This window comes from Eriocheir sinensis, chromosome 24, assembly GCF_024679095.1.
Source record: "Eriocheir sinensis breed Jianghai 21 chromosome 24, ASM2467909v1, whole genome shotgun sequence".
Taxonomy (NCBI): domain Eukaryota; kingdom Metazoa; phylum Arthropoda; class Malacostraca; order Decapoda; family Varunidae; genus Eriocheir; species Eriocheir sinensis.
In genome coordinates, this window is record NC_066532.1 from 4,961,842 (window position 1) to 4,976,658 (window position 14,817).

Here is a 14,817-nt window from a genome sequence, read left to right on the forward strand (position 1 = left end):
AAAAAGACGAGACAGACAAACAGGTAAACAATCAAACAACTAAACAACAACACCGGAAGAGGGTACACGACACGTCCCATACACGATATGCGCATCAGCTGAGCCACCACGGGACTCAACGGGTGACCTCGAGGCGACGCACACACACACACACGCTCTTCGATCGCTTATGAGACGCCCCAAACCCCTTCCCCTCACCCCTTCACCCTCTTGGACCCTCAGCCATAACCATCTCTCTAAGTTATGAGTCCTCAGGGTTCGAGCCCCGTCAAGGTGTACTGGGGCGAGACGAACTTCTAACTAGGTCACAAAATACTCATTAGATTACTTAATACCAAACGTCGGGAGGCACACAGCTCTTAGTACTGTCGAGAGGCTTAAAAATAGGTTTTGTGGGTAACGCTTCAACTAAAACTGGGTCGTGTTATATAGAGAAAAGTTTAGACGCTGCTCAGGGCCTAAGACTGCACTGTGCTGTTCTATATCTGGTCAAAGAGGAGGAGGTAGAGAAATAGACTGACGTAAAGGAATAGACTGAGTTCTTTAAATGCTGGAGGTAATTTATGTAGAGGCCAATATACCAGGTGTGTTGTGAGTGGTCTGAGGTAGTTCTAAGGGTGATAAATGATATGAAAAAGGGCGAAAGGAAGGAAATATAGAAGGTAAGCGAAGGAAAAGATGACGCATAGTAATAGTGTGTTTACTGTATATATTTATGAGTCCAATGATACTTCGAAACAGTGCTACGAAGAGGAGGGAGAGGGAAAGGGAATGAAGAAGGAAAAACGAAAGGAAAGGTGAAGTCTAGTGGAGTGTGTGTGTGTGTGTGTGTGTGTTTACCATATTTATAAGTCCAATGAGACCTCGGTACTGTACTACTTTATGGAGGAGGGGGAGGAGGGAGACGACGAGGAGGAAGAGGAAGAGAGGAGGAGGAGGAGGAGGAGGAAGGGGGGATAAATATATACTTAATGTACCTACAGCGCAATAAACCTGACTAGTTATCGTAAATCTTCAAGGGAGTGGAGGTACGCCCGATGTATTTATCAGCCAAATGACGTCTGGGTACACTACACCGCTGGGAGGGAGCGAGAGAGAGAGGGAAGAGTGGATAACATATATATACTTAATACGAGAGAGCGCGCGCCCATCGCAGTCCTAGATTTCTTAACCGTGAGTTGGCATAGCGGGGTTTGGCCTCCACACACACACACGCACACACATACACGGCGGCGGCGGGTTGGTTGGCTGCCACATGTGCGAGATTTCAACACGAGCCGCACCGACCTCATTTGTAGGGCGAGTGACAATTTTCATCGCCACACGCACACTGGGGACGTCTATTTAGCAGCCTTAGGTCCATATCATCAAACGTACCGAACTCCATTTAGTAGTGTTTCCCAGTGCCGCAGTGAAGAGTAACCGGGTTTTCATCAGTGGCTTTTCCCGGTCGAGGTGCAAAGGCCCTGTAAAACTAGGTATCTCTAGAAGACTTTTAGGGTCGTATTATTAAACCTTTCAGCTCCCCAGCACACATATTTGACAAGGCTTTCGTATGTGTTTGGGAAATTTCCAGGGGTAGTTTAATGACTCTGGTGGTAGTTTGACCCTTCTTCTGTACCACGAATCTACAAAAACACTCATTAGACCCCGACTGATCTCCTTCTCGGCCTTTGAAAATAGTTGACGTTAGGTGGAAGGGTCTACGAATACCAACCTTAGAGGCCTTAGGTCCATATCAAACGTACCGGGCTCCACTTATGACATTTCCCAAGGCTAATCGGGTTATCATGGGTGTTTTTTTCCGTTCAAGGTACAGAGGAAGTGTAGAACTATCTGTAGGAACACAAAACAGCCCATGACAAGTCTTCTACACCTTGAACGGGGAAAGTTAACCCATGAACACCCGGTTAATCTTCTCTGTGGCCTTGGGAATGAGTCGTAATGGGCGCCCGATACCTTCAAGAACATGATCGGCATTCTCAAGATGCTTCCGCCTCTCACATCAACTATTTCCAAAGGCCAAAAAACATCATTCGGGTTCTACTGAGTGTTTGTTTAGGCTCAAGGTACAGAAGAAGGGTCAGACTCAACGTTGCCAGATTGTCGTACTCAGCCGCTTATATTTCCCGATTTCCTACCCCAAAACGAAACTCATTTATAGTTACCGTTAAAAGAGTTAGATCCTGATGTTTCTTGCCAATAGTTAGGCGTCAGAAACCGGTAAATACTATGCTCTGAGTACGACAATCTGGCAACGGTGCTCAGACTACCACCAGGGTCATAAAACTACCCCTGGAAATGCACACAACTCCTACGAAAGCCTTGTGTACTTGAGCGACGAAATGTTGAAGAATCTGGGCCTTGGAGCCGCTGGGGAGGGACGATGAAGGGGCGGGAGGGAGGGAAAGGGAGACACCTGCGCTGAATGAGGTCCAGGTGACGCAACGGGCGGGCAGGTGCACTTTCTACACCTGTTAGCTCACCTGTGCACGGGAACGGCAGGTGTGATAGGTGGCAGTACGAGAGAGAGAGAGAGAGAGAGAGAGAGAGAGAGAGAGAGAGAGAGAGTAATAAAACGAATAAGAGAGAAATAAGAGAATAATAGATAAACGGAAATAAAGAGAGAAGGAGAGAGAAACAGATTAAACCAAGATGGAGAGATCAAAAAAGAGAAGCGAAGAGAAGGAAGAAGGAGAGAAGTCAACAGGAGAAGAGAGAGACAGACAGACAGCGAGAAAGAGAATCGGAGAGGAGAGGGGGCGGGGGGATGAAGGGAGCTGCGGGGGAGGGGAAAGGGGGAGGAGGGGGGGGGGTAGAGCGCGCAGGCTGGCTTCAAGGAACTGTTCACTTTCTCGTATGAAGTGAAAGTCATCCGAGAACGTAAATATCAACACAAACCTCATTCTGAAGACTCCCTTCCCCCCTCCTTGTGACGGAGATGAGCACAGAGGCCACGAGCAGCTATAACGTATGACCCTAACCTTACCTACTTACCTGCCTAACACCTGAGACGCAAATCATAAGAAACACCAAGTTCTAAGTTCCCAAATCCACTACATAAATACTTCCACTCAGGTGTCAAAGGCTAATGATACGGAGATGAGCACAGAGGCCACGTGCAGCTATAACGTATGACCTTAACCTTACCTATTTACCTGCCAAACACCTGAGACGCAAATCATAAGAAACACCAACCCAAAACTTCCAATATAAATACTTCCTGACAAGACTACATGGCTATAGTGACGGATGTGAGCACCGAAGCCACGCGCAGCTATAGTATATGCTCTATCAGAAACACCTAAAGCCCTAAAGTCCAAAACCCTCTATACAAGTACTTCCCATCAATAAGGTTCAAGAGCTAATGTAACAGAGATGAGCGCCGAGGCCACGCGTAGCTCTAGCATATGCCCCTTAGTTTACCTTTACCTCTAACCTTATCGGCATATCATTCATCAAATCGCTATAATCAGCAAACCATGAACCTGCCCCAATGCAAGTTTGTGTGAGGGCGTAGCTAACTGTACCTGGGCTAGTAATCTCAGGCGCTTTCGGCTCACAATAACAATTTCCAAAGTCCACAACTGGGATTAGTCGGGTGCCCATCAGTGTTTTTTTTCACGTTCATGGTACAGAAAAAGGGTCACACTACAACCAGGGTCATAAAACTACCCCTGGAAATACCCACAATATCTAGAAAGGCCTTATCAAATTTGGGTGTGTAAACCCCGAAATGTAAACAGGTAAAGAGGGAGAGAAAGGGAGAGAAAGTGCTTTGGTCGCCTGAACCTACCCTACTAGAATAATGTTTAAGGGCAGAGTTAACGGTACTGACGCACTGCCATCGCTCCGGAGTACACAGTTAAAGGGAATAGGAGGACTAAGCGAGCCAAAGCGTTTGTGCATGAAAAGTCGCTTCCAGTACGCACCGAGCCTACCCCACCAAGTGTTTGAGAGCAGAGTTACCGGACCCAATCTACTATCAAGCATACATTAAGTTAGGGCAATAGGAGGTGGAAGAGGTGAAGGGAAAGAGATTGTGTATTAGTCGCCTCCAGTAAACCTCAAATCTGCCCTACTACGCGTTTAAGAGCAGAGTTTCCGTTCCTATTCATTCCTATCAGGTCTACGTTAACAGGTATGGGGAGGAGGAGGAAGGAGTGAAGGGAAAGAGATTGTGTAATAGTCGCCTCCAGTAAACCTCAAATCTGCCCTACTAAGCGTTTAAGAGCAGAGTTTCCGTTCCTAATCTGCTATCAGGGCTACGTTAACAGGTAAGGGGAGGAGGAGGAAGGAGTGAAGGGAAAGAGATTGTGTATTAGTCGCCTCCAGTAAACCTCAAATCTGCCCTACTACGCGTTTAAGAGCAGAGTTTCCGTTCCTATTCATTCCTATCAGGTCTACGTTAACAGGTATGGGGAGGAGGAGGAAGGAGTGAAGGGAAAGAGATTGTGTAATAGTCGCCTCCAGTAAACCTCAAATCTGCCCTACTACGCGTTTAAGAGCAGAGTTTCCGTTCCTAATCTGCTATCAGGGCTACGTTAACAGTTAAGGAAGGAGGAGGAAGAAGTGAACTTGTGCATTAATCGTCTCTAGTAACCTTCAAATCTGCCCTACAAAACATTTAAGAGCAGTTTCCGTTCCTCATCTGCTATCAGGCCTACCTTAACAGTTAAGGGAAGGAGGACAGCAAGTGGGAGAGGAAGGAGGTCTCGTGCGTGGCTAACAACGAAGATAAAGAGAGATATGACTTACCACGCCCCAGGCCGGTACGCGGTTCTTGGCTATCGACTTGATGGCCACCGGCGCTCCGTCCTTCATCCTCGTTCCTGCGTAGACGGTGCCAAAGCCGCCCTTGCCTAAGACCTTGGACACCACTTTGCCCTTCTCGTCCACCGTCTTGTCCACGCGGTACAGCCGCTCCCGCTCCGATATGTTCCCTCCACCTCCTAGTCCACCGCCTCCACCAGGGCCGCAGCCTCTACCGCCCCCACCCCCTGGATTTGAGGTTAGGTGCGGGGTTGGCTTGGAGGTGGAGGCCAGGGCGGGGACGTGGATATGATGGGGGCAGAGCAGAGTGGAGGTGGCGGTGGGGGCGTGGCTCATGGTGGGGCAGAGAGCTGTGGTGTGGCCGTGGGCGTGGGCGTTGTGGATTATATGCGTGGGCGGGGATGTGGTGGTGGCGGCGCTGGTGGAGGCCGGGTGGTTGTTGTTGTGGGCATTCTGCTGCTGCTGGGGGGTCTGCGGCTGCTGTTGGGGCTGCTGCTGCTGCTGCTGATCCCGAGGCACTGATGAGGGAGACGAAAATACACAGGTGAGTCACACGCATGCAAGGATGTGGGTCAAGGGAACATGGTGAACTATAGGCACACACACACACACACACGAATACTCAGGTGAAGGTAGGGACTCATAGGTGTGTGTGTGTGTGTGTGTGTGTGTGTGTGTAAGTGTATGTGTCTGTGTGTGCGTGTGTGCGTTCTAATGCGTGTTGTAGGGGCCCAGGCCGTTCCAGCAGCACCTGACCTAATGATCCACATCCACATGAGCCAGCAGGAGTGACGGAGCGGGAGTGAGAGAGAGAGGGAGTGAGAGAGAGAGAGGGAGGGAGGGAGAGAGAGAGAGGGAGGGAGTGAGCCAAGGACGACGAAAGAGAGAGAGAGAGAGAGAGAGAGTTGGGAAGCTATATAGTAAGAAAACAGACCTCAACACACACACACACACACACACACACACACCGAGAGAGAGAGAGAGAGAGAGAGAGAGAGAGAGAGGGAGAGCGGCTAGACTCTACGAGATCAATAGGATGACGTGAGGCGAGGGTGGGCGGAGCCAGGTCGGGGTACTACTGCGTCGAGCCGCCTCAGAACCTTCCTCCTCCTCCTCCTCCTCCTCTCTGCTTCGGCCTCCCAGCTCACCCACTTAACATCCGGCACCGCAATCACAGTCTAACGCCGCCTACCATCTGAGCATTCGTCTAGTGCCCCACATTTCAACTTACATCCACCCACTCCATACCCCATAGGCCTACACCTCCTCTTGTTCTTCCTCTTTCTCCCTTCCACCTGTCTAAATTCTTCCTCCTCCTCCTCCTCTTCCTCCTTCTTCTTCTTCCGTTTCCTTCTCCTCCTCGTTTTTCTTCTCTCGATTTCAAGGAAGTGTGTGTGTGTTGTGTGTTTCTATGTACAAGGAGCGTAAGTGATGGTAATGTCTGTGTGTGTGTGTGTGTGTGTGTGTGTGTGTGTGTGTGTGTGTATGGGTTTTCTGTAAGACTTGTATGGCCTTCCTCCTCCTTCTTCCCCTCCTCCCCTTCCCTTCCCTCTTCCCCTTCCTCCTTCTTCCCCCTTCCCCCTCCTCCCTTTCCTTACTTCCTACTCTTCTTCTTCACTCACTTCCTTCTCTTAAGTAGATGTGTGAATACGTGGCTGAAGGTAATTTGTGAGGTCCCTTTCCCCTTTCCCTTCCATTTCCTTACCTATTTTCACCTCCTCCCCTCCCCCCCTTTCTCTCTCTCCCCTTTATTCACTTTTACTTTCTATTATGTTTGTTTTTCTTCCTTTTCTTCCACCTCCTCTTTCCCTTCCTCCCTACTCTTCTCGTTCTCTTTATTTAACTTAATTTCTCTTGTTAGTTCTTCCTTTCCTTCCTTTCCATATTTTTTTCCTTTTTTCCTTCCTACTTTTTTCATTCTCTATCTTCACTTCCTCTTATGTTTGTTTTCCTTCCTTCCCTTCCTTTCCATACCTTTTCTTCCTTACCTATTCCTACTATTTTCTTCTCCTTTTCTTTCTCCCTTCATCTTCTTTCCCAACACTAATATTCTTCCTCATTCTCACCTTTCCAATCTTCTTTTTCAATCCCTTCCTCTCATATATATACTTCATCCTCTTCCTACATCTCATCCCTTTCTCTATACTTCCTGCTCCTCCTCCTCCTCTTCTTCCTCCCGTCTTTGGCAGCTGTTGAGGAGGCGGATAACATATGTGGCGCAGACGCGATTCGCGCCATTATGGAATTCTGTCTTGATTAATCCGCCTGACCCAGTTTCGTCAAGGCCCTGAACGGTATTACTAAGTTACCCTTGACTTGTATTCTCCGCCTCCACTATTGCTTATAACCTAGTGTGATGATCCCTTCCCTTACACATGAGTCCCTTCACCAGTCTCTTCACCAACCCTTCCCGCTATCCACAAGTTTCTTCACCTGCCCTTCCCCATCCACCAGTCCCTTCAACCCTTCCCCCATACACTGTCCCTTCAACCCTTCCCCTATCCACCAGCCCCTTCAACCCTTCCCCTATCCACTGTTCCTTCACCATCCCTTCCCCCATTCACCAACCTTTCCCCTATCCACCAGCCCCTTTACTGTGGGGATCTCTCTCTCTCTCTCTCTCTCTCTCTCTCTCTTAAGCTGCAGATCTGAACCTTCCACTTCCACCCACTCACTCACTCACCTACACACACACACACACACACACACACACACACACACACAAACACACACACACGTATCACACAACCTGTATTCCACGTAACGCTCAGAAACTTTCACTTCTTCCACTTCCCTCTCTACCTGCGCACACACACACACACACACACACACACACACATCAGTTTTTCTCCCTTGTAACACTGTCTTTTAGTATCGCCTTCCAACACTCTTGGACGTAAGGTGTTACTAGTGTTGCGTCGCGCCAGGTAAGCCAAGGAACACCTGCAACACCTGGGCGCCTAAAGGTTGATCATAAGGTGTGTTTCTAGGCGAGAGTGAGCGAGGAGTTTGTTGTCAAGTGATACGAGTCAGACGCAGCGGTGGCCCCGACCTCGTCCCTGTTTCTGAGAGAGAGAGAGAGAGAGAGAGAGAGAGAGAGAGAGAGAGAGAGAGAGAGAGAGAGAGAGAGAGAGAGAGAGAGAGAGAGAGAGAGAGTAGTATATGGATAGAATAATGAATAAAAGAGAAAACTGGTGGAGATAGAGATAGATAGATGGATGGATAGTTCGATAGAGAGTGAGAGAGCGAGAGAGAATGGATAATAAAATGAATAAAGACAAGAAAAGTAGAGAATGGTTGAATATGGAGATAGAAACATATAGATATAGACTAAAAAATAATACGTATAGCTTCATCACTGAAAAAAAAAAAAAAAAAAAAAAAAAGGGTATCTGGGTGAGTGTGAAACGCGGGCAACCACCACCACCAAAATGAGGTAAGAAAAAAGGTGTTCCGTTGGAGGTGAGGAAAGAATGCTGAATGGACTGGACGCGGGGACTTCTGACCGTAGGCGAAAGAAAACGGGGTGTGAGTGACCAGCTGTTGGCGTGATGGGCGGGAAACATGCGCGGAAAAGCGGCGCAGAAGACGAATAACAGCAAAGTGAGTGAGTACAGGAAGGAGAGAGCTAAGTAGAAGTGTTGAGTGAAAAGTAACAGTATAAACGGTTGAGACAGCAATAGTAGTAGTCTGAAGGATGATAGAAACAGTAGCAAGGAATATGTTAGTATGTTAATGTATTCGTAGTGAGTCGAAACGGTGTCAAGCAACAGTGAAAAGTGGCGGTATTCGGAGGTACAGGGAATCGGATATGCTACAGAAGGGTTCCGATCCTCCTACGAACTCCACATTGCGAGAAAGTAGTAAAAAAATGAGTAAAAAAAAAAAAGTGTATTTAAAAGTCGTAGTAGTGAGTCTAAACGGTGTCAAGCAACAGTGAAGAGTAACGGTATTCGGAGGTACAGGGAATCGGATCAGCTAAAGAAGGGGTCCAATCCTCCTACGGACTCCACATTTCGAAAGTAGTAAAAAATAAGTTAAAAAAAAGTGTACCATATTTAAAAGAGGAAGTCGTTGTAGTGAGTCTAAACGGTGTCAAGCAACAGTGACAAGTGAAGAGAGGTACAAGGAATCGGATTGGCTTAAGAAGGGGCTACGAACTCCACATTTCGAAAGTAGTAAAAAATAAGTTAAAAAAAAAGTGTACCATATTTAAAAGAGGAAGTCGTTGTAGTGAGTCTAAACGGTGTCAAGCAACAGTGAAAAGTAACGGTATTCGGAGGTACAGGGAATCGGATTGGCTTAAGAAGGGGTCCGATCCTCCTACGAACTCCACATTGCGAGATCGAGGAGTGAGTCAATTGTAGCCAGACGAGAAAGTCCCTTGGTTGCCAGCTGACTCATGACTCGTGATCTCCAGTGACTCATTCATCTGTTACTCACGTCTCAATCTTTCCCTTCCCTTCCCTTTCCTTTCCCTTCCCTTCCCTTCTTTTGTCTTCCCTTCCCTTCTTTTCTCTTCCCTTCCATTCTTTTCTCTTTCCTTCTCATGCCTTCCCTTCCCTTTCCCTTTTCTTTCCTTCCCTTCTTTTCTCTTTCCTCCTCATGCCTTCCCTTCCCTTCAGTCCCTTTTCCTTCCCTTCCCTTCTCTTTCCTTTCCAGTCCTAACAATGCTCCTCGCTTTTCCTCCCTTCCTTTCTCTTCTCTTCCCTTCCCTTTCCAAGTATCAAAATGGCACTTCCCCTTTCTCCCTTCCTTCCCTTCCCTTCTTTTCCATCTTTTATAATGCATCCTGGTTCCTCTTTCTCCCTTCCCTTCCCTTCCAGCTCCCATAATACTACCTCCTCCTCTTCCTCTCTTCCCTCCTTACCAGGTCTCATAATGCCACCTGCTCTCTCTCCCTCCCTTCCTCCGTCTCCCTCCCTCTCTCCCTCACACCACAATCGATTCCTCCCCTGCCTCCCTTTCCTCCCTCCCATAATGCCTTTGTACCCATTTTACGCCGTTCCGTGTAACCATCCGTATAATGTGACTCGTCGTTGCTTTTCATATTAACTCCATCCTGCCTTCTATGGGGGCTGCTATATGTGGTTCTGGGTGTCTATGGCTCGGTATTGCTTCAGACGCTATCAACTCTCTCAACAGCTATTTCCAAAGGCTTAATATGATATAGGTAGGGATCTTATGAGTGGTATCTTAGGTTCACGGTACAGAAGAAGGGTTATACTACCACCAGGGTCATATAACTATCCCTGGAAATGCTTAGAACTCCTACGAAAGCCTTGTCAAATATGTGTTTCTTAGGTTCATGGTGCAAAAGAAGTCATGTTACCACCAGGGTCATAAAACTATCCCTGGAAATGCACCTTACAACTCCTACGAAAGCCTTGTCAAATATGTACAGAAAAAGGGTCATACTACCACCAGGGTCATAAAACTATCCCTGGAAATGCCCCTTACAACTCCTACGAAAGCCTTGTCAAATATGTACAGAAAAAGGGTCATACTACCACCAGGGTCATAAAACTATCCCTGGAAATGCCCCTGACAACTCCCACGAAAGTCTTGTCAAATAAGTGTGCTTGGGGGACGAACTGCTTTACGATACGACCATACGAGGTAAGCTATGGGTAAGATGGCAGGTTTATAGTAACGCGTCCCATTCCCAGGGTAGTTATGATGCTATGATGGTAAGATACGCTGCTGGGTACGAATCTGAGTAGTAGTTGATATTATGTGCCTTATAATACCGTCGTCCACCTGTGTTGTTGGTGGTGAAGTGAGGGAGACACGTGCGCGGCCAAACAGGGAAGCATATATTTGGGTGTTGGTGCAGCGAGGAACTGGGACGCGGAGGCTGTGTGTTAAAACTGTTTACCTTTTACCTGACTCGATGTTCCCATTACTCGCAGGTGAAACTGGGAATCCACCAGCTCTAGGAAAACATGAAGGTCGGTACGGGATGTGAAAAAGAGGAGCTGGGTCGTAGGGGAAACATTTGACTTTAAACTTGTTACTATATATACGTTCTTGGGTGGTGTTAGGAGTCCACGTGCTAAAGGAAAACACGAAGGTTGGTGCGAGTGGTAAAAACCGAGGAACTAGGTCGCAAGGGACTTTTAACTTCATGCCCCCTTACTATTTTATGTCTTCTCATTTGACAGGTAACTATATATGCTCTTAGGTGGTGTTAGGAATCCACGAGGTCAATTAAAACATGAAGATTGGTACGGGGGATGAAAATGAGGAACTGGGTCGCGAGGGAAACACTTAACTTTAGACCCGTTACTATGTCTCCTCAATTGACAGGTAAATATACATGTTCCCAGGTAGTGTTAGGAATCCACGCGTTCAGTTCAGGTGGGTGCATTAGGTAACCAAGAGGAACTGGGTCGCGAGGGAAACACTTAACTTTAGACCCGTTATTATGTCTCCTCAATTGACAGGTAACTATATATGTTCCCAGGTAGTGTTGGGAATCCACGCGTTCAGTTCAGGTGGGTGCATAAGGTAAGCAAGAGGAACTGGGTCACGAGGGGAACACTTAACACCCTTTTTACTGCATGTATTCTCAGCTGACAGGTAACTCTTCCATCAGTCCCCAGGTATGAGTTCAGAAACCACGTGCGCAATGAAAGCATGAGCATTGGCGTTGAGAATCGTGTTATGGTGCTGAGCGGAACCCAAACACCAACGCATCGTACCTCGTGAAGAAGAACCATCGATAAACTGACGCACCTCCCCACGCCTCCTCCCTCTGGTTCACCCTCCTCGCTCCTCTTCTTCCTACGTATCACGGATGCCATGGAGAGGGAGGGAGAGGCAAGAGTACACGGCGTAGAGGCTCCCGAAGTGGAGCGTCTATATGGAGCGCTCTGATCAATAAAGGAATATCTATCGGGCACTCCGCTTTAATGTCAGGGTGGGAGAGAGACCAGCAGCTGCGAGGACGCCCAGGAGGCTTGTTGGTATTCCTGAAGGCGGTCTGCTGCGTCCCCTGAACCTAACTTTAAGAGCACTGACCAGGTGTGTATGAGGGGGGCGGGGGGGGGGGGGTACTCCATACACGTCTTGTTAGTGCGTACGTGTGTGTGTTCTTCCCCCGCGGCATCTGGACAGACAGACACGGCTGGTTGCGTACTGAGAACATGTCTATTTAAGGCAGAAGAAGTGGGGGCTGGAGGAGGAGGAGGAGGAGGCGGGGCAACTCAAGTCACTTTCTTTAAGGCTCAAACTCTGGGGACGTTTTTAGTATGTGTGGCGTCGCGGCGAGTACTCAGGGAACGGTTGTCTTGCGTTGCCTGGCTGCTGGAATACTGGCTGTCGGAGGTGCAAGAGATCTATATATTCTTATGGAGTCTTGAGAGCTGAGCAGACCATCCAGTTAGCCACTTTTTTCAGCAGGTTTTCATAAGCATGTGTTGCGATACGTTGTTGCTGGAAGTCTGGGTCCGAGAGGTTCAAATCTGAGTATGTATTCTTAGGGAGTCTTGAGAGCTCTTAGTAGGCCAACCAGACAGCCATATCACTTTCTTCAGCAGGTTTTCAATAAGGATGTGTTGCGATACTGGGTCCGAGAGGTTCAGATCTGAGTATGTATTCTTAGGGAGTCTTGAGAGCTCTTAGTAGGCCAACCAGACAGCCACATCACTTTCTTCTCAAAGCTTACACCCTCTAGATTGTGTTGTGTTGGTTTTCGTTTTGCTGGGAGGTGTAGAAGAGTACGGTACTATGTAGACAATATGTAGGTAGGATGTCTTGAGATCTCTTGAGTAGGCTAACCATCAAGCCACATCACTTTCTTCACATAGCTTACACCCTCTACGTTGTGTTGTGTTACTCTGCCTCTTGCCACTAATATACGTCTCAAGAGGTAAAACATCTGAGTGGGTTGTCTTCGGGGGTCATGAGCTCCTGAGTAGGTCATCAAGCTACATCATTTTCTCATAGCTTACTCTCTACGTTGGGTTGTGTTGCTCTTCGTCTTGCTACTGATAATAGGTCTCAGGAGGTAAAGGAAAACAGATGAGTAGGTTGTCATGCGCATTCGAGGAGCAGAGTAGGCCAACACAACAACCAGTCACTTTCTTCGTCCCTCATTCTCAGGGAAAGTAGTTCTGCCGTGTTTGGTTTCTCAAATGCTGGTGGTCGAGGTTAAACGAGGAAATGATTGGATAGGTAGAATCAGACCTCCGTGGAGAGCCGTCAGTAGGCCAACCAGTCCCCCCTTCCTCCCTCCCCACCGTCACTTTCTTTTACCACGCATCACTTAGGGAATGTTGAGTTAGGTCCGTCTTCGTCAATTACAGTCTTATAAGGTACGGGAAAAAGGACCTATCTGTATGTGTGTGGAGTCTGAACCTTTCTAAAGAGGTTTCAATAGGCCAAACAGCTGCCTCGCATCACTCTCTAAGGGGATGTTGAGTGTTAGGATGTGTCTTCATCAATTACTAGGTCTTGGAAGCTATAGGAGAGGAAGGGTTTGTATGTATGTGGAGTTTAAACCTTCCTTAAGAGGTTTGAGTAGGCCAACCAGCCCCCTTCCCCCCCTTCACCACTTTCTTCTAACCCATGCTGAGTTAGGTTGCGTCTTCGTCAATTACTATGTCTCAGGAAGATACAGGAAAGGAGGGGTCTGTATGTATGTGGAGTTCAGGGTTTCTTTAAGAGGTATGCGAAGGCCGGACATCTAAGACACTTTCCTCAAGCCGCTTACACTCAGGGAACGGAATGTGTGACGCTGCCTGTCTTTCTGCGTCTAACAGCTGGGGTTTGAAAGTTCCAGGTCACACTATGGTCGTCTAGGGAGTGAAGGAGAGTCATGGGGAGCCTCGACCGCCCTTCCTGGCAATGCAAACACCGCTGACCCTGTTCTAGAGACGGGAACTGCGCCACATGACATGACCCACCTAGTAAGCACACATCCTTTCCTCTGCTGCTGATGGTGTGTGTGTGTGTGTGTGTGTCAGCCGTGTAGCCATCGTGCGTGACATGAAAGCACGGTACCTACTTCCCTGTAATTTGTGTGCCCTGAATATACCTGCCTAGCTGTGTCGGGCCTCAGGTGCTCCCCCTTTCTACTCGCTCTCCGTGGCGGCAAGAATCACGCACACACGCCAGCGGGATCCTCACACCCTCCACTACAGTATACAGTTTCTTTCCATGCAGCGCAAATTTTAATGCACGACCCCCTGACCTACAAAATACAATCAATGGCCTCGTTCAACCCCTTCACCAGCACCTTCACGCAACAGCCCCGCCTGCAGCCTCACACTCCCTTCACCAGGCAGCCCCGTCGCCCATGCCCCAAGCACCTACGCCCCGAGCCTCCGCAAACACAGGAACCATAACAGGCATACAGGGGCGGCCTTGCGTTGGGTCGGGAGCGGAGGGCGGGAGGCTGGAGGGGAGGCAGGGAAGGGAGGGGAGGAACAGCGCGCGGAGGCAGCGACCTACTTCACTCCCACCACACACACTCCACCGTCCTTGCCCGCCTCCACTAATTCCAAATTGCCCAACAACACAAGAACGTCGCAACAACCAAGACGAGCTGGCGGGGCTGAGGGTGTGTGTGGGGTTGGGGGGTGGGGGTACTATTATTATTAGAAGTAGTAATATTATTATTATTATTAGTATTAGTAGTAGTAGTAGTACATAGTGGTGATGGTGGTAGTAATGATTGTAAAAGTAGTAATAGTAGCACTAGTAGTGGTAGTAGTAGTAGGAGTAATAGTAGCAGAGGTAGGAGTGGTACTCGTAGTGGTAGACGTAATGGTAGTAGTAGTGGTAATGGTAGTAGTAGTGGTGATAGTAGTAGAAGTAATGGGCACTCACCGTTGATAACAGGCTTGGGCTTGGATCTGTCAACGGAGAGGGGGAGGTTCGAGTTCTGCGAGAAGACATTCAACATCCTCTGCATCAACATCTTGGCGAGGGCTAGTAACAATGCACGAATAGTTCTGTTATACGCGTGGGGGGCTCAGGGGCGCTAACGTCGCAATGTTGCATTTCCTAGAGTTGCAAAACATCAACACATCCTCCATA

The 14,817-nt window shown here is 48.2% G+C and overlaps 1 protein-coding gene across 1 annotated transcript in view; it reads right to left on the minus strand.

The window, feature by feature from the left end:
* Window positions 1–14,817, minus strand: part of LOC127002801 (serine/threonine-protein kinase pim-3-like) — a 34,112-nt gene that overhangs the window by 19,209 nt on the left and 86 nt on the right. Inside the window, exons 1-2 of the mRNA XM_050869002.1 lie at window positions 14,608–14,817; window positions 4,759–5,291 (exon numbers count right to left, since the gene is read on the minus strand). The exon at window positions 14,608–14,817 is cut by the window's right edge and continues 86 nt beyond it. Coding sequence (XP_050724959.1) covers window positions 4,759–5,291; window positions 14,608–14,698 — 624 coding nt within the window. The 5' untranslated portion in view covers window positions 14,699–14,817. The remainder of the gene's footprint in view (window positions 1–4,758; window positions 5,292–14,607) is intronic.